At 37.5% G+C, this 20,866-nt stretch overlaps 1 protein-coding gene across 2 annotated transcripts; it reads right to left on the bottom strand.

Annotated features, from left to right (window-relative positions):
- Positions 1-632: 632 nt before the first annotated feature.
- LOC121301445 (lysosome membrane protein 2-like) lies at positions 633-20,311 on the bottom strand. Of its 2 annotated transcripts, XM_041230845.1 has the most exons (12): positions 19,775-20,311; positions 16,609-16,766; positions 14,485-14,632; positions 12,419-12,610; positions 11,287-11,378; positions 10,019-10,138; positions 8,147-8,325; positions 6,752-6,870; positions 6,301-6,374; positions 5,726-5,777; positions 3,301-3,453; positions 633-1,896 (listed from the first exon to the last, which is right to left on the bottom strand). In XM_041230845.1, the coding sequence occupies exons 1-12, from the start codon at positions 19,898-19,900 to the stop codon at positions 1,783-1,785; spliced, it is 1,527 nt and encodes a 508-aa protein (XP_041086779.1). In that variant the 5' UTR covers positions 19,901-20,311; the 3' UTR covers positions 633-1,782. The 2 variants fall into 2 exon arrangements, with proteins under 2 accessions (XP_041086779.1, XP_041086790.1); XM_041230856.1 differs by lacking the exon at positions 12,419-12,610.
- Between the last annotated feature and the right edge of the window lie 555 nt (positions 20,312-20,866).

Raw genomic sequence — 20,866 nt, 5'->3', positions numbered from 1 at the left:
TTAGTATAATTTCAGTTATATAAAACTAGATTTTTACCACAAAAATGTCTGAAGAGAGACAGATATAGAGACTGGTATTATTGTACAAGGGTTAGTGAAATGAATGACTATAGAAAGCACAAGATGTGTGCCTGCTATAATGGTTGGAGAAAAAGCCCACAGTGCAAAAGATCATGAATTAAAAACCCTGGCTCAGATATATTCACTGCCTATGTCAGCACTCAGCTAACCTGAGAGTACTTGAGATGAATCAGAGGTGTGTGTATGTCTGTGTCTTGGGTGTAAGAACCAAAGACAGTCACTCCCCTGTTTCACAAGGTGAAAGAAATAAGAAACCACCTGTTTCATTTTTAATCTCACAAATGCATTGTAAAGCAATGTATTTAGCTGAAACAGCCAAACCAAACAAACAAAATCACATTCATTTTACTTTGAAATCAATTGGCCACACATTCACAGAAACCTACCACTCATAATAAAAAAACCTACAGCACCTTACCATTATGGCTCTAACTACTCTGCTCTTAGTGTGTATGTGTGTGTGTGTGTATATAATATATATATATATATATATATATATATATATATATATATATATATATATATTATATATATATATATATCTATATATATATGTTGTTTTTGCCGTGAGTGTGTATGGGACATCATGTTTTACATTGTGTGGTCTCTGAATATATGCATACTTTTATGTTATGCTCATTATATGCATACATATTTTGTTTAAATTTTAGCACATTGTACATGTCTTATTTTTTTGGTTCAGGATTATTTTAATAAAAATTATATTCCAGATGCTTTACACATAGTTCCACATCATTACTGGCTATAACTGTACATCGTGGTGTGCAGATTAAGTGAGCACCTCAGCGCAGCTCAGTGAAAGAACCCACTCAACGGCATGCTCAGTTCCACTCCTCCTGAGCAGCTCAGAGTACATTTGAGCAGTAATCTGAGTGAGCACAAAAAAAAAAAAAATCAGTCACTTTACGTACCCAGTAATGCCTTAATGTTGTTCCGTATCTATGGAAAAAACACAATCTAATAAATGTGCCACACTGAAGCTCATGGAAATACAGCTGTGATGGTTACTACAGATACCTCTGAATTCTAAAGTTGTGGGTTCGTTCCTTCAGCAGGTGGCTACACTAGCTAATCTAAAATGACATCTGCAAATCCCCTGGGAACTATGCCTCAGAAATCTACCAGGAGACAGGCATGTCCATCACAGCAATATTATTTCACAATTATACAACTAACTGAAAAAGCTTACTGCCTACATTATACTCATTTTAGCCACGTAGATGTAAAGCAAGTTACACAAAAAAAATAATAACAATAATAAATACAATTTATAACACTTGTCGTGATTAACAATATTTGGCCTTCTTTCCGATTTTCACAGAAACACTGAAGAAATTCAAAACGGAAAGTAGAAGCAGAGCGCTGTTTACAGCTCTGCCAGATTTTTTTTTTAATAAAAAAACTGTATCTTATGCATTACACCGTGTAACAATTTTTTTATTTATTTTTTTTTGTTCCTGGGTAGTGTTCTTTCCTAATTGCTTATGCCTCAAAAGTAATGATAAAATGATAGTCAATACCAGCAATGTGTGAAAAAACATGAAAGAAAGAAGTTATGTCTCGATTATTAGAATTATTATGGCGATGTCCCACCAGTAACCCAATGTACCCTTCCCTCCCCTCCCCAACCCAACCCCGTTTTGCCCTACTTCAATGTTCGCTCTGGGACGTCCTTATGTATTAAGTGCTTGTGTACGTCTTTAACTGAATATTTGCACAAGAGTTGTTTTCACAGCTTTCCTCTGGCTTCTCACCAACTTGAGTGTAGGCAGTATCTTCTTTTGCTATGGGTTTCTATTTAAAAAAACAAAACAACAAAAAAAAACCATAAGCTACTTACAAGACAAAACAGCTTCACGTTATTTTCCGTGCATTCACACTTACTTTTTGCTGTGCTGTGATCATCACTATTGCAGTGAGATTGTGTGTGTGTCTATATATATATATATATATATATATATATATATATATATATATATATATATATATATATACACACACAGTATATATAATGGCTGTGGAATCCATTGGGAGACTTACAGTAAAGTGGTTGTAGCCTACAGTACCTGTCATGAAATTCCATTTGCTATTTGTTTCAAAATGTGCATTTTGCATTTATTTTATTTAGTGTGTCCAATTAGTTTATCCCTGATTTTTGCCCCAATTTGGAATGCCCAATCATGTTTCCCCTCACCGCAGCAATTCCACACAGACTCAGGAGAACTGAAGGTTCAGTGGGCGTCCTCCGATCCCACGACTCAGCCAGCTTCCTCTTTTACAAACAGGAACTCGAGAGCGGACATCAGCAAGCTACCAACCTCTGGAGGATAAAGGCCAGCTCTGAGCTCACCGGGGGCCTAAGCCGAAACAGTCTCTGCCAGTTTTGCCTCCCTAACCCACGGGCACACCAAAGCCAATGCGACATTCCCTTTAGAGTCCCCAGTGAAGATCGACCTACTTTGCACAGCCAGGAATGCGAACCTACAGTGTACGACTCACCTTGCACACCACACGGCTGTGCTTCTACCAGGTGAGCCAGTTAGGAACCCTCCACCAAATATGTGGTTTTGAAAGAAACACCCACTCCCTGTTGATTGACATGCTTTACAGCCAGTAACCTGCTTTGAGGTAAAACAATCTAGGAAGTGAAATAATAAAAAAAACTTCCTAAGAGGCAAGTACCAGATATCATGTATAACATGCATGTCTTTCAAAACCACACATCTGAGACTCATTAATAGTGAATGGAAGTGCACAGCAGGTACGAAATTATTTTGACAGCTACAACAGCTTTAAGCAGCAGGCGAACAAAGGAAAGATATTTGACTTCTTTGACTGGGTCCCACTACTTTGAATTCAATTTCCTGTATTCTAAATCGATTCAAAAGGGTTTTGGTTTGAGACTAAACCAACTGGCTTAATTACTTGTCATCAGCAACACCACTCTCCAGGTAAGGTAATTAGCATATTCCCAATTTAGAAAACCAGGAAGTCCACTCACAAAAGGGAGATTACAAATTAATGTAACATTTTTAAAGGAAGTCTGGATCCTTAAATTAATAAAATACATCTCCTCGACAGCATTTGATTCACAATTTGTCAATTTCTTTAACCAAATGATGTGTCTCATATATAGATAGTTTAGAGGACGACAAAAGCTCCAATTTATTTTCTAGTCAATATTTAGTCAACACTGACCTTCTGCATTCGGGATCTGCATAGTAGGATTATTAGGACACCCAGCAGGAGTGCTCCCAACCCGACAATGATTAAAGGGAAGTTGGTTACAATGGTTGAAATCAGCAACAATGTCCTCACTCTTTTGGCAGATGCATCATCAATCACAACACTCTGAAACACATGCAACCACAATCAGCATCACTTACAGCTACACTGGAAAAACATCTATAGAGTGAATTACATTGTTGAACCAAAATGTAATACACAGCCTGCTTCTTAAAGTCCAGGTGAAAACTGCTAAACACGGAATTTCAAATATTACTTCAATAAAATAGAAAAAGAAATTCAACCAGGACTAACAGATTATTTTATGGTGCTTAAACATGTTTGAATGTATTTAGTGTGGCTGCATTAGTGCATTATAATCTGGAATTTAGCATGCTGAAGTTCCCAGTAGGTGTTTGTCAACTCAACTGCTTAATGTTTTGGATCAGAAAACAGGATTTCTTCAGCTTATGAAATTAATGAAACTGTTACATGCTTAATGCCTAGGGATTTATAGTATAAGGTTCAAGTCACATTAAAAACTTAAAAGAAGACCATAAGGTAATTAAACTACCACCACTATAAAAGAGCATGCATCACTGGTTTATAAAAACCTTGGTTTACTATTGAAATGTGGCACTATTTTCTAAGCTTTCATTAAAGTGTGTGTAAGCATTGTGGCAGATCTGCCAGGCTTTATCTTTTCACTGCTCTTTTGTAATTCCGAAACTGTGGATAAAGTTCATAGACAACCTCCACCACCACAGGCGTATTTTGCACATTTAAATACAGTGGCTCTCAAAAGTATACACTCCCCTTGGACTTTTCCACATTTTATTGTGTTACAACATGGAATCAAAATGGATTTAATTAGGAGTTTTTGCCACTGATCAAAAAAAAGTCCATAATGTCAAAGTGAAAAGTAAAATCTACAAATTGTTCTAAATTAATTACAAATACAAAACAGAAAATAATTGATTGCATTCACCCCCTTGAGTCATATTTGGTAGAGGCACCTTTGGCAGCAGTTACAGCCATGAGTCTATTTTGAAAGTCTCTACCAGTTTTGCACATCTTGACACTACAATTTGTGCCCATTCTTCTTTGCAAAATTGCTCAAGCTACGTCAAGCTGGATGGGGACCTTTGGTGAACAGCAAATTTCAACTCTTTCCACATATTCTCAATTGGATTGAGGTCCGGGCTTTGACTGGGCCACTCTAGGACATTGACCTTTTTGTTTTTAAGCCACTCAAGTGTGGCTCTGGCTGTATGTTTGGGGTCATTGTCCTGCGGGAAGATGAATCTTCTCCCAAGTCCCAGGTCTCTTGCAGACTTCAGCAGGTTTTCCTTGAGGATTTCTCTGTACTTTGCTGCACCCATTTTGCCCTCTATCTTCACAAGCTTTCCAGGCCCTGACATAGAGAAGCATCCCCACAGCATGATGCTGCCACCACCATGCTTTACAATAGGGATGGTGTTCTCAGGATGATGTGCGGTGTTAGGCTTGCGTCAAACATAGTGCTTATAGGCCAAAAAGCTCTTGGTCTCAGAGTCTCCCACATGCCTTCTGGCAAACTGCAGCCAAGATTTTACGTGAGTTTTTTCAACAATGGGTTTGTTTTTGCCACTCTCCCATAAAGGCCAGTTTTGTGAAGCACCCGGGCTATTGTTGCCATATGCACAGTGTCTCCCAGCTCAGCCATGGAAGACTCTAAATCCTTTAGAGTTGCCATAGGCTTCTTGGTGGCCTCCCTGACTAGTGCCCTTCTCGCCCGGATACTCCGTTTTTGAGGACGGCCTGTTCTAGACACATTCACTTTACTGTGCTCCGGGGGATATTCAATGCCTTGGAAATGTTCTTATATCCTACCCCTGATTGATGCTTTTGAAGAACTTTATTCGGGATTTGCTTTGAATGTTCCTTTGTCTTCATGATGTAGTTTTTGTTAGGAAATGTACTAACCAACTGTGGGACCTCCCAGAGACAGGAGTATTTAACCTGAAATCATGTGAAACACCTTAATTGCACACAGGTGGACTCCATTCAACTAATTATGTCACTTCTAAAGACAATTGGTTGCACCGGAGCTTATTTAGGTGTCATAACACAAGGGGTGAATACTTATGCAATCAATTATTTTCTGTTTTATATTTGTAATCAATTTAGAACAATTTGTAGATTTTATTTTTCACTTTGACATTATGGACTTTTTTGTGTTGATCAGTGGCAAAAACTAATTAAATCCATTTTGATTCCATGTCGTAACACAATAAAATCTGGAAAAGTCCGGGGGGGGGGGGGTACTTTTGAGAGCCACTGTATATTTGGAATAAATAAATAAAAACAATGAACAAAAATCTACTGTACGCAATTTTATCTGAAAACAAGTTCTTACCTCATTTATAAACATCACAGGGAATATGGTCTGGTTCAGATTTTTGGTTATTCTAAAAAATTAAAATACATAAAAAAAGAAACGTTAATCTAAGTAAAAAAAAAAAATGTTCATTAAAAAAAAAAGCATAAATATTGTTTGCATGAAATATTTCTCCACTATATATTGATTTATAAATCACTGCCTATTTTCATTAAGTTTATCATATTAAATGTAATCCTTTTACTAGTAAAAGCCCAGCTCAGAACAAAGCCCAATTTCAGAATTGTCCTGCCCTGGGAATGTGGGTCAAGATTTACATATTTTGGTGGAAGGAGGAAAAAAAAAAAAAAAAATAAAAACACATGGCTGTTTTTCCACACTTGATTAGCACAGATTTTAGATGACCTTACATAAGGTAACATAAGGCAAAATAAGCTTGTCAGGTTTACTATGAGCATATCAGCTTTTTTGGCTTGTCAGCTTTAGGTTTAATTTATTAAACTCACAATAAAACCTGAAAAGGACCCAACTGTAATGCAATAGGAGCAATATTCCCTTCCCTGATGTATCAATAAAAACGATGTGGTACTTACGGGAAACCAACAATTCGATCCACTAAAATGTTAATCTGGGCTCTCTTGGATGCTCTCACAGGGAAACCAGTAAGCTGTAAAACATACAAAGAATTAGTCACAACACAACAGTAACCCTTGTATTAAGCCAACATTCATATAAGTGTAGCTTGTTAATTTTAGCCAGTTCCTCCTGTACTCACTTGCTACTTCACTTATGAACACCAAATGGCACTATTTATATAACATTTATATAACATTTCATAATGAATAATATACTTTCAATGTCAATCATTTAAACATTGTGATAGGACTGTGCGGCCATTGACTGCTGCAGTTCTCACTATTGCCGAATGCGGGTTGACGGATTTACTGCATATAGAAAAGAGAGATTATGAAGTAGTTAATATCAGGATTTCCCTTCTCCAGCTCCCACCACAAACAGAAGTATGCTCAAGCCTTTGTCACTTACTGGGTTAATATCTAGGAAGGTTTCGTGGTCATCTTTGTTTGGGGACAGTCCCTCAATTGCATCAACATATTTCTGATCCGCTTGGTAAAAGTGTGGGAATGAGACAACGACAGGTGCTCCTGTAGTAAAAGAAATAGACCAAAAAAAATAAAAAATCCCTTACAAATCTTGTGTTAAAGAGGTTACCCTGAGAACAGGTCACATGTCAAGTTATAAAACAAAGTGAGGGGCAGCTCAGCATTATGTGTGTGTTGGGGAGGCAGATACAATGTGACCCCTATCCCAGTTTTCTGTTAAATATATTTTGAAGAAATCTATTATAGCAAGAGTCACACGTGTTTCACGGAGCATGAAGGTGGAGTGGGGGAAACTATCCTGTTTTGTTTGTCTAGAATCATGACAAGGTGACATTTAATTGCATATTTTTGATTAATTGTACCTTTTGAACACAAAAGTATGATGTTTATTGGGAAACTTTTACCCAGAGCACTTTGACACAATAAAGCTGACACACCTTGTTATTTTCAACAACACGCCAACTTTGTTTTTTAAAACAAAAAAGGACAGCATGTCCAGTTGTAAACTTTGACATACATCATACTTATTTTTAGAAAGATCTTTCTAGAAGGTATGTAATCAGATTCACAATAGCAGCTGTACAAAACAAATCTACTGAAAGATATTTGAACAAAAAGCTCTTTGTAATTACATTACAAATAAACAACATGAATATACATTTAGACAACAATCGTCCCTGGAAGCAGAGGTTTATTTGTCATGGTTGTTATTTACTGTGCTTCAATATATACATTATCTTTATAAGCAGACGCAATTGTAGCGTAAACCAATATCCAACAAATTCAAACACTCAAAGCAAGCACATATGGCACTTTTAGTCACAATAACTTGAATTATGGGAATATATTTTGGGCATGCTGTTACTATGTAGGTAAAATAACTTTAATTATAAATAAGCAGTGAGTCGCCTGTTTTAGGCAACAACCCAAGAACAAATGTATTCTTCCAATGGAAACTAAAAGGTAACTTTTATATTTATGTATACTGTGTATAGAAAGGCCTAATTAGGACAATTCTAAAAACGTCCAGATCACTTAAACCCATATAACTACTCAAAGGAATGTACAGGGCTTTGGGTTCCTGAGAAGCCAGTGGAACAGAGGGGAACATTCTGCTGCAGTCACTGCTGGGAGTTGTGTGGGTGAAGGTTCACTGTGCTGCATGTCTCTACCGAAAAAGAACAGGAACAACAAGCCTGACAATGCGTCACATGTTCAACACTCACCCAGTCAGCTGAAGTATGTCACTGCAATATATGTCATTTTATAACCAGATATTGTCTTATGCAATATAAGCAAACTAATGGAATAAAAATACCTTTTCTGCAGACGCTAACTTTTAACACTCCGGTTCCCAGGCATTTTCCTGCTGGTACACAGAACCCAGTGTTGGCAGGGTTAATTTCAGGACTGGCAAGAACTTCAGATGGGATGGAGAATCGGTAGGCAGGTATACCTTTTATTTCCACCTCCTTTTCAAAGTTTACATATATAGACCTGTAGATTAAATAAATATTTATTTAAAAAAAAAAAAAAGTTTTCTGCTATGGTACCATTAACCATCCAGTTACTACAGACAACAACAAACAGTACATTTAAAGCAGCAAGGACTATGTAGTATTTGTGTGCATTATTCACAGCCCCCGACTTAAGGAAATGTATCTTGACCAGGCTAAAGATCAGTGTTGTTTACACATCAAGCTAAAGTTGAAAATACAGGTGGCTCTTGTAGTATTTTGGCAACTAAAAATCAAATTACAGGGGTAATTACTTTTGCAGAAGACATTGCAAGTAGGGGAAAGGGCTGTGCGTGTCTGTAATGGAATGCAGGTGAAAGAGTACTATTGAAGTTAACACTGCATTAAAAGAAGGGAAAAAAATATTCCCATGAATGCTATCACTGTTCCAACTGGTATAAAGACTCTTTTGGGCGGATGAAATTTAGATGTTCCATGATAACGGATAGGAAATTCATTGCTGTGACTGCCAAGGTAATCTGAAACAATATTCAGAAGACAGAAGCATGCCAGTACATACAATATAGAAACATTGTAGATCCACTGCCAGTGTATACTTTTAATGTTGTCAGTGAACCAAGACTAACCAAGGTGAAACAGGCTATTTGGATTTAAGCCTTGGTACTACATTGCCACTGTCCATTCAACATTGCAGAATTAAGTCCTTAAACTGGAGTCCAACACCCACCAAGAGATTGCTTAATAGTAGTAGAGTAAAATATAGCAATGCTAAACACGGGTCAGTCTGGGTCTTGGGCAGTTCTTTCCTGGCAATATAGTTTGGCAAGACAGCATTTAGCTTTTTTTCAGCTTTTCAGTGTATAATGTATTTAAATATGTACTGCATCAATTGTCATTTATTTAGTATGCTACTGTTATCTGACAATTCCTAAGTGATTACAGCCTCCAGTTTCTTCAGGGAAGTTGGGTGTGGAAATCTCCTGCAAAATCTGTTCTCCAGAATAGATATTAAACTACTGTACTGTCGGATTTCTATTGAAGTCACATCACAATCAAACAGTGATGTGAGAGATCGTCCATTTTGACATGTACACACATAGCATGTGTTTATATACTTAGTTCAGATTCTGCACAGTTATACAAACATATATATATATATATATACACACATATATATATATATATATATATATGTGTGTGTGTGTGTGTGTGTGTGTGTGTATGTATATATATATATATATATATATATATATATATATATATATATATATATATATATAGATAGATAGATAGATAGATAGATAGATAGATAGATAGATAGATAGATAGATAGATAGATAGATAGATAGATAGATAGATAGATATAGATGGATAGAAAATGACAAATGGCCCTATGGGATTTTTAATATTAAATAGTGGCTGCTGAGTTCCCTGAGTGGCTCACCCAGTTAAAGCACTGCCACTGGGAGCGCAGGATGAGTCACACAGCTGGACAGACCTAGTTCACGTCTGGGCTGTGCAAAGAGGCCAAGCTTTGCTGGGGACTTCGAAGGGGGCATCACATTGGCACTGACACTCCCGGGGTGGGGGATGGGAAACTGGCAGGGACTTCTCCTCATCATCATCACACAACAGCGATGACACCACTTAGCATTAGTGGCATGTTTTCATCCAAAACTAAAGTCAAAGTTTTTAACTTCTGTATACAGTACCTGCACAGATCAGGTGAAAAGATGGATAGTGATTCATTCTTTCCTATCAGTGGGTGAAAGGAGCTTCCATCACTGCCACTGATCATGTTGCTTTCATTCGAGGACCACCACTTCATTTTGCTAAGGTACAAGATTAAGCAAAGTTTTTACTTCTGGTTTGCCACATCTTTTTACATTGCATTTTCCTCAAAATCACCACAATCTCAATGGACACAGTATCTCCAAGTCAATATTTCCCTTTGTTTGTATGCAAAACATGACACACTAACCAGCATGACTAATACACAAAACCCTTGGTATTATTTTTACCATGTAATATTGCATTCACCAAGCGCTTGATACAATGTAATCCTGTTAGGGACTCAAATGAGAAAATGGAGTGAAGGTTAGGAAAGTTATTTTTCAAAAGACTTTAAACAGGCTTATTTTGATAACTGTTGAGCTTTTTAAAAGAAGACAAATGGTTTTCAATCATCTTTATGCTGTGAAATTACTTTCAGAACACATTGTATGGTGGGAGTGGGCGTTGCTTGACTAAATATGGGGGAAAAGTCACCAAGGCCGACGTGTACTATTTAGGGTTGTCACAGTTCCAAGTGGTATTAATGTTATTTTGACATTTAATGAGACAAACATTTGGAGAGGATATTTCTGGCTTTCTGATAAACGGTCACACCTGCACTATATTCATAAAATCGGAATTTACTAAACAGGTGAAAAGATTAAGGAAAGAAGGGCTCAGTTCCAAAGCTTATTACTGTGAATGGTATTTTACTTTGATGTAAAAAGCTTTTTAAATAGCCACTCTGTTATAATCCTAAAATCAAGAACCAGATGTACCTTGAGGTCAAGGTCCACCAATTGACTGGATTTATAGTGGTGCCCAGAGGCACAGATATTGAATGACCAGATTTCCAAAGCCCAGAACAGGGAAGCAGATTAAAATGTTTTAAGAATGCTTCTTATTTGAATTCAGTGCTTTTAAATCTGTTGCTGTTTAAGCTTACAAAAACACAACCTCTGACTGCTGCACCTTCCCTTTCCAGTTTAACTATTACAACCATGTGTATTGTGGTTTTTATTCTTAATGTCTATAATTTTGCATACTTTAAATTTAGTATAGTAACCTAATAAAACATATTATTCTCGAGTCAGTATCAATTGCTGATCGTCTAAAGTAAATTAACAGGACTTTAAGAGGGTGGCCCCGGTCAAACTGGGACGTCTGGTCACCCTCACTGAGACCCTATATCCCTTGCAATAGTTACCTTTCACCGTTCCAGGAGACAATTTTACCAAAGTCTTTGTAGTCCTGTATTCCTGTGTGGAATACAAACTGATCATCACTGGTAGCATTTTTCTGAAAAAATAAACCAAAATGATGTAATCCCATCACAGGGAAGCTACAGAAATGCACATTCATTTCAATACAGTCTGTCTCATCAATACTAAAACTAATCAAATTCATTATCAATGTTTCATAAGGGACATGATAGTTGCCAACTATCTGTGTCCTAGCATGCAGTCTGCACAGGGCTGGCTGTTCTGCGTGCAAAAGGACAGCAAAAACATTTGTTTCCTGTTTTCTCAAAAGGGCTTCGGTTCTGCATTTTTCAAACCAGAAAATCTCCATTACCTTCGATTGTACAACATGTTCTAAAAGCATCGGAACATATGATCATAGCCCCACCAACAACCACCAGATCAAAATCACTCTACCTCTCTTGACTTCATTTTTTGAACCAGCTACTTGTAGGCTAAAGACTTCATCAGTCCAGTTTATTCAGCCAACTATGCATTAATTACTAAACTAGCTAGCACAATATTAATTGGGTGCAGAAAATGTGGCACTCAAAAAATACAATCAACAATTCTAGTATGAACTAGAACAATTTTGTGAATAAATACTACATTATTCCTTTATATACTTCTGTTGATTTTTGTAATTTCTATTTGGAGTAATGTTATTACTATTGTTTCATGTAAAAGGGTGATGTCATTAATTTAAATCATGTTCCAAGGGCTTTCCAGCAAAAAAACAAACAAAAAAAACAAACATTAATTGCAAGGATGGAAATAAGACCACCATTGCATAGCAGTTTGATCCATTCCTGGTTTTATTTTGAGTTTAATAAGACACACCTGAGCTAGTTACAGTACCTATACTTTGTGGCCAATAAAGCTTATAGCAAAACCTGGAATGGGTGAAACTGCTATGCAATGGTAGTCGTATTTCCATCCCTGAATTGTTGCAAGTCATTGACATACTGTAAGAGATGGAGTAACCCCATTGGTCTACTTGAGCTGGAATGATCCTCTAATCAACTATAATGAATGAAATACAGTATTCCCTATAGACTTAACGACTGATTATTGTACAGGACTACACAGCATACATACCTTATACATGAGCCCAAAGTATTCCTCGACCTCTGGTTTGAACGCACGAAGTCGGGTCAGAAGAGGATCTTTGAAGCCCCACAAAAGCTCATGAATGGTATGTGTCATGAACATTTTAACACCAATGGACTGCATCCCGTATGAAATAATAGAACTCAAGATTATGGAACTTTTGACTTTCTCCATAACAGCCTGTATTATTAAACAAGAAAAATGGAAAGAAACTTTCACTGTAGCTGGTGCTGAATTACATCACCCACACTCCTGTCTGGTATAGCAATTCAATAAAGGGTAACTGCAGATGTTTTAAATTCAGTAAAAAAAAAAAAAAAATAAATAAATAAACTGAGGAGGTCTCAATATTTTAGGGGGCTTCTTTATTCCACAAGGCCTGTCCGTTGTCCAGGGAAATAGGTGCTCTATTCAAGTGCTAAATGCTAGATAGCGGTCAAATGTAAGTCATTACTGGAGCACAATTAATACCACAAACTAAAACATGTTTTTCTTATCCAAGCTGTTTTTTCATACATACAGACATTAGACATTAGGTCACATACAGTATCAGGAGAATTTCCTAACTTTAAAATAAATGTGGCTATTAAAATGATTAAATATTCATGATGTTTGCACTACATAGGGACTGTCCATATTAGTGTAGCCACTCACAAAATCAGCACCGTAACACAGGAGTACTCAATTTTTTGTATAGTTTATGTATAGTTGTGTGGCTGCTAGCTTTTTCTGTCTCCAGTACCATCAGACTGACATGAGGGCATACCAGCACAGCAACCTTACATAATTGTGATGTCAGTCTGCCACCTCAACCTTCTCTACATAAAGCTGAAGTGGCAGCTGCTGGCAGAGCTCAGCCAAATAAATTAAGTGTGCTGGTGGCAGGTCCAGGATCAGCTGACAGAGCACCTGAACCCACTGAACTGAACGTGTATCCAATGAAACAGCCTCTGTCGTGCGCATAGTGGGCTTGGTTTCAAAAGTGAGCGCAATTCATCAACGCACAAAGCCTGTGTGTCTTTTGAAACAGAGCACAGGGTAGGTGTCATAAGGAACATCATGTGTTTTAGTTCACTTAGTATGCATTTCCATTTGTACATTTGGAAAGCGCACCAACATTGTAACCCTATTGTGTGATCTTAAGAAGCAGGATGGCTCAAAACACTGGTGATTCTGATTAGTAAATTAAATGTTGTTAAAGTCACTTTTCTTTCACTTTTTCCATCTTAACAAATAAGTTTGCTTTTTTTACATGACAAGGGGGAGCCATCGTCTTGTAAAACATATCGGTCTCTTTCTCCAGCTTTCCTTACCTACTGTATCAAGACAATGAAGAAAAGCTAAACAAACAGAAGATGGCACTCCCAGGCACAAAGAATGACCAGGGGCCAGAAAAAAAGAGAAGCGCATTAAAACACAGCAGCGGGTTACAAGAGGCTTTGTCTGCACCATGACAAACACCAACAACCCCACTTCTGGTACTGTAGCAACCACTGGGATGACATTTCCACAGAAAGAACAGTAATATTTTTATTTTTCAATCCATTTAGTTTTTCCAATGGAGTTTTACATGTGTTCATTAGATAATACAGAAAATATATTACAAGTTATTCCAATATTATTCTATGTTTAAAGAGCATATTCCATCCTTATTTCTTTCCCCCATAAATACAGGACATGTGATTGAAAAGTCATCAGTCCTAGCCTCTTATTTCCCCATTCAAAGAAGCTTTACTTTAGTTCAGTCGTTAGACCACGTTCAGAGTACATTTTAAGGCCCTGTATGAAGTATGATAGCAAAAGAAGGGCATGAAGACTGTACCCATGTTTTATGATGTGAGGCAGGATGTTCAGTTTGAAGGGTTTCATCACTAACATGGTTCATTATACCCAAAATGACATCTGTTACAACAGGCTCCTGACCTTTCTAAATGTCTGCCCCTGACTTGTTTTCCAGCCTTTATCTCGTCCTGCCTTGTGTACTCAGCCTTTCTCTAATTGGACTTGTGCTAGCCTTACTAGATAATGAACAATTTATGTTAAACAGCACTTACCACAGCTGGGATGTTGACGGTTGTTATCAGGTCAACCTCTGGGTCCCCTGACGACATATCTCGAAGAAACACAAACGTCTTGGGACTTAAAGCTGATACCATCGTACCATTTTCAAGGAAGGTCACATTTTCTCTAGACCTGTACTCTCTAACAACAACAAAAACAAAACAAAAAACACAACTAGTTAAGTCTGAGGTATACATGTCAAGCAGTGACCTTTACTGAAAAAATCCTTGATCCTGGGAAATTTATTTTTTATATATATATATATATATATATATATATATATATATATATATATATATATATATATATATATATATATATATATATATATATAGTAACTGTAATATTTATGATGAACTATCTAATAAAATGTCTTTAAAAAGCACTTTTTTACATGAATAAACTTACTGCGTAGACTTCTTTTAACATATTTCCTAGAAATGTTTGCACTATAGTAATCGTATTAATAAGGTTAATGATGAACCACTGCATGCATGGATGCAAACTGGTATAAGAGCTTTGTGTGTATGGTAATGCCCACGAGAAGTACTTCACTTCTGTAAAAAGGTGACATTTTAAGGTACTGGTAGACAGGGCTGCCACAGGTTCCTTATTGTAAGGTACAGTTTATCCATTTTTTTACAATTCCTATTTTCAGATATTGCCAAAGGTGATCCCACCGACACAGGTAATCAGTTAGGTGCAGCCTTTTGAAAGGCTACCAAATTACTTTATGTGAAAGGACTTGGCTTGTTAATCTGGAGGAGCGTTGAGGATTTTGCCTCTTCCACACTCATAGTATAACTGTGATAATAACACTGAGGTTGTTTTCAAAGGGGTTTGCTAGAACTATTGATGCCATAAATGTGATTTGTCAGCCTACAGTTATTTAATCATCTTTCAAGGGTGTTTTTATTTACTCATTTAAGATTAATGATCCCTGTGTTACACCCAATTTAAAAATCACATTTTGCCTCAACCCAGTGATAAATCAGATGATCAACTGACAATATATTTAGCAGGACTGAATCTCATCAACTGTACTAGAAGGTCAATAAATTTATTGTAGTGGCATACAATAACGAACAGTTTAGCCTTGCACTTTTTTCTATATACATGTGTGTTTAGATTGGCTAAATTACTATCTGTCTGCACTGTTGTCCTGGGACTTTTCTGTTAGTTTTGGGAACTGCTTTGTGTGATTAATCCAGTTCACATGCATTCAAATGCCCAGTTTGGTTAACATCCAATAAATCTATTAATCTGTTCTGGATATACAGTATTCAGTACACTATTGTTCGTGTACGTGAGTAAGGCACTTGCATTTGAACTTGTTTTCAGCTGGATGACTGGCCATGGCCATCCCCTGTTTATAGACTACAGTATATAGACACTCTTATGTACTGTTAAGTATTCAATTCAAAGTTTCTATTATCTACTTTTCTCTGATCTCCCTCACTTTCACTCAAGGCTAGAAGTTGGCACCTGCTAATACCACTGCGTCAGAGCCTCCTCCTGTACATCTCACATTAAAAAGTACTTGAATCCCCCCCAGTCACAGAGTGTACTGACACTTTTTGCAGCGTAATCGTTTGTTGAGCTAGCAAAAAGAAGTAGTTTTCTGTAACTGTTTTTTGTTTGTTTGGGGTTTTTCTTTTTAGCTGACACAGATATTTCCATACAGTGCTGTCACGCTGCACTCTCACGTGCAGAAAAACACTTCATCAGTTCAGCGTTACCAACATTATTTTTAACACTGTAAAGAGAACAGTTAAGTTAATACTTTCACAACAGATTACTATGTAGCTGGCACAATAATTATGGAATGGGGATTAAATAGGCATGCTTGGAGGTCACAGGTTAGTGTTTGGGCTTGGAGTCAGGACTGTTACAGTAAGACAAGTCAGGGGTCTGGTATTCATAAATACATCTTATACAGTAGATGGTATACCGTTAATTTGCAACTTTTTGGTTGTACTTTTAATAAAACGGTTTGTAAATGAAGGTACCAAAGACCCACCCCTTTACAAACTGCACATTACGATACAATACCCTTTTGTTCATTTATTTTAACATTAACATTCCATTTCATTTGTGTATGCTTGCAGTGGGCTTACCTGTAGGTGTACGGTCCAATCTCTTCAACAGACGGCTTCCCACCTTGTATCACAGCTTCTGCGTTTGTCACATTAAAGAAGTAGTACTCCATGTACACTGGTGGAGGAGGGTTTTGCCAGGATTTAAAAACATCGGCGCCTTCCTTCAAAACTATTTGCTTTTTTTAAAAAAAAAAAAAAAAAAAAAAAAAAAAAAAGGGGGGGGGGGATATCAGGGATTTGCTTGAAACAGACTGGTTAAGTGTATTACATGGACAGTATTTCTGTCTCACAGCCTGTCAAAAACTTAAGAAGCTAGCAAAACTGAAATGGCAAACCACAAACTACACAGCTATGCCGTTAATATAAAACTTGAAGTCAAGAACCTTTTACCAAAAAAAATAACACAAGAGAAAATATATATTTTTAGGGCATGAAATTCACACTAGTCATTCATTCAGTCTTGGGTTTTAGAATGCCCCTTGTTTGTGCATTATTACAGGGTGACATACAACAGCACAGTGGCACAAATACAAGAAAAAAAATGAACACAGTACTGAGCATTCCAGCTGTTTAGGAATTCTGCATGTGAATAAACCACTGCTAATAACTTCCTCTGCATTCACCAAACGCGTGTGCCTGAGCAACAGCCAAAGCAGAACTGGGTATTGAACAGGCTGGTTTACAATCTGAGCAAAGAAAATAAGAGAACACTCTGGAGCAACAGCTCTGAAGTGTTATGAGTTACAGTTAGACAGTTAGTGTAATTTCAGCAACTGGTATTCAAGCCCCTGGCTGCCATATTTAGATTATCATTTAAATATGATAGATGATATCATCTATCATATTTAGATTTCTGCTTTTTACTTTGCTCTCTTCTGCGGTAGTCTCCATGGTTGCCGTTCTGAGTGAAAGCATTTCAGTCCAGTTTAAACTAGATCCATTTCCTACAGTACATAAATCAAAAACTGTAGCGCATCGTGCCATTTCCTACAGCAATGGAGCATTCTCATCGATTAGAAAGGGTGTGATGGGGTATAATTATGTACACCTGCCATTACCACATTACCACCATGAATAACAGATATGCCAGAACCCTTGTGCCAGCTGCATGGGCGTAGTATTCTCTTTTGGTTAGAGAAGTAACTGTAGGTTATGGGCTTTCTTTCAGAGCCCTGCCCAGATTCTTGCTGAGTTGTTCAACTTTTGAGTATCTCTTTCGTAGAAACAGGCAATAAAAGTTTTTTTTGTTTGTTTTTTTTTAATGCAACTTCGTCTACTTTTAATCTGTCAAATTAAAGTTTGAGTAAGGGGATCTTGTATGTTTGAAATAATCTCAATTAAATAGTTTACTGCTTACATCACATACTCAGTATTAACTGAATGGGCTTCTAGGAGACATGGTAGTTGGTATGCCTGCCATATCACAGCTGACCCTTCAAAACTCCATTCTTTATTTAACTTATTTTTTTAAACAGAAAACGAATGTTAATATTACCAAATGAGAAAGACAATGTGTTGTGTTGTTATAGCTTTGTCATATTAACAAGTGATTTTCTCCATACAAACAAATAGGAGTTCATTAAATTCTTCGAAAACGTAGCTCATCATGTTTTAGTCAAAAGTACACCTGAAATGGGGCAATGTAATATTGGAACATGCCACAAAGAATGATCCAAATCAAATATTTGTGAAATATTAAACTATAAAAAAAATACAATAGGTAGAAATGAACTGATTTCTGTGGACAGGTCTCCAGTGACCCTGTGTCATTACCTTTTAAATGTTTGTTTTCTAGCTGAAGCACGATGTGTAAACGGATCAGCATGATTAGACTAGTCTGCCCGTGTCTGTGTACATTCTGCATGCTTCTAGTTTTTGATGATCTTATTTAGATATGTCTTCAATCATATACTGCACGTAATGTTTGTTTAAATGATCACATTCCAAACCTGGAGAACACAAAGACTTGTGTATTGTATGTCTCTCAATGAGTACCAAGATTCACAAATCTCTTCGGTTGGGTACGGACAATCGCAGCTCCATGCTCACCTAGTGTGGTAAACGAAAAGTCGTTCTACATGCTTGAAAGCCACTGAACCATGTACTCTTTTCATGCTAAAAAACCACTGATTAACTAGCACACTCCACTCCCCAACAGCATGCATTATCTTAGCAGTGAATCCCAGATACACCACCACCTCACAGCGATACTAACGGTATTCACAAATATAAACCCCAGGAAAGGACACAGGGAGATGCATTCTAAAAGCTAACAAAACTTTACATTCTTGTAACATGCTTTAAACAGTAAAGTTAATTGACAGCCGCCTAGGCGATCAGGTTTTTCTTTATATCATCTATATCGTAATAGGGGTATGTAACATTTGTATTGTGACCAAGATTTATCAGATTTAGCATTAGTTTCCCCTGTAGCAGTCATTACGTGTAGAGAATTACATAATATTATGCGACACATATATACAAATAAATAATAAATAAAGTTCAGGCACACGACTCAGCAGTGAAATGCCTCCACTAACGGGACTGAGTACAACAGCCTTTATTAAAGGAGATCTTTACATGGTCTTCAGTTTCATGCGGCAATGTTGAGACGCTCTTTTTAAACTAGCTATTGAATGCAGTGTTCTGGGTATAATGTGACAATGGGTTAAAATATGTAAACACAATTAATAAATGCCTAAACTTGTAAAATATTCCATTATGTTTCAGGTACTTGTTCAGCTCGTTCAGCGTTAAACTGCATTTTTATGGTTTTGTTTATTTATACAGATAAAATAAGTACACATCTTGCTAGTTATTAAAATTAAAAACCATGTGTTTCTAGCACAAATCAGACAACTAAAAAATACCGATTTTAGGGCGAACACACAAATCAATGACCTTGGCAATCGGCATGTGTGTGCTCTGGTTATATTTAAAACCCTCTCTGTATCTACACTGGCCGACCGCCAACCGTTAGTGGTTACTTTTTCGTTGTAGTTGAAATGTACTCTTAGTACCAACTCCACTGCATAGTTGAATAGCAAGCACAATATTACATTACACCGGTGCACGTGTAGTGCTAGGTGCTCTACAAATCTACTTGCATTTCGTAAAGAAACTTCAACATCTTTAAGTGAATAGCAATTCCACGCATTACAGACACCCTTAATTTGTGGCTTACCTTTTTGACGAGGTTGTGGAGAACAGCTTGGAAGACTTGAGTCACAACCAAGGCGATTCCAGTTATTATCAGTAACTGGGCAATAATAATCCCTGTACAGTATATGATACAGGACTTTGTCGTCATGATGAAGGACTAGGCGTACAGCTATAACGTTAGAAAAACTATAAGCGGTGGCACTATGCTTACCTATAATAAAATTAAATTTAAAAACACACACACACACACACAAAGGACTGCTTTACTTTGAGAGATGTTTATGTCGATTTTAACAATCTCATGCTGATCCACGATTTTTGTTTGCTGGAGTAACTCTTGACCAATTAAGTTCTCGATTAACAATTTCAGATTTTTTTTTTTTGCTATTCTTCCACGTAGAAACCTATGCTTCGTTTGTCCACTAGTGTTTAGAAAAAACTCCACACCGGCGCTCAGAAAGCAATCAGCTGCAGTACTCCTGTCTCTTCAGGAGCAGAACCTAACGCCACTCACCATGATATCGAGGCAGACAATGAAAGACTTGGTTTGGGGGTTGTTGGCAAATGTGGGTGTGTTAAAAGGCATGTGCTTATTTATGGTTTCCTTTTAAGTGGAATGACAACCATTACCGATTTGGAAGAGCCTCTCTGGCCGCCAATATATATAAAAAAGCTGCCCTATCACGGCCCTGCTGTAAGGAGGAAGTTCCTCCCACCTCCTGCTGAAGAGATTGAGATTGGCGATTTGCTATTGTTCTCTTCACTGCCTCCTGTAGTTTTTACCGTTGATAAGAGCTATTGTGGTGCTGTAGGGTGAACCCGCGAGCTCGCGGCGTCGTCCTCTGCGCCGATTTACTCTGCCTCAGCTACCTTGCAGCTCGATAGACTTGGCACCGACTGCTCGGCACCGACAGTGGTCTCCCTCGACACCGACTGCTCGGCACCAACCTCGGCACCGATAGACTTCCTCTGCGCCGACGCCGATCGCCCGACGCCAATTGCTACTAGCTCAGCACCGACGCCCCGCGCCATGTCAGTGCGCTCCACAGGGTCCTCCGGTGGTTTTCACCAGTGGACCAGTGTGCGGCAAAGCTCCCCAGGCAGGACAAACATT

This window comes from Polyodon spathula, chromosome 2, assembly GCF_017654505.1.
Source record: "Polyodon spathula isolate WHYD16114869_AA chromosome 2, ASM1765450v1, whole genome shotgun sequence".
Lineage (NCBI taxonomy): Eukaryota > Metazoa > Chordata > Actinopteri > Acipenseriformes > Polyodontidae > Polyodon > Polyodon spathula.
Note: the sequence above shows the minus strand (reverse complement) of the source record. Positions and strands in the feature narration are given on the sequence as shown.

Coding starts and splice junctions, on each gene's coding strand:
- LOC121301445 (XM_041230845.1), bottom strand. CDS start 19,900: ATGACGACAAAGTCCTGTATCATATACTGTACAGGGATTATTATTGCC. Junction 16,767..19,774: donor TCCACAACCTCGTCAAAAAG/GTAAGCCACAAA, acceptor TTTTAAAAAAAG/CAAATAGTTTTGAAGGAAGG. Junction 14,633..16,608: donor ATTGGACCGTACACCTACAG/GTAAGCCCACTG, acceptor TGTTGTTGTTAG/AGAGTACAGGTCTAGAGAAA.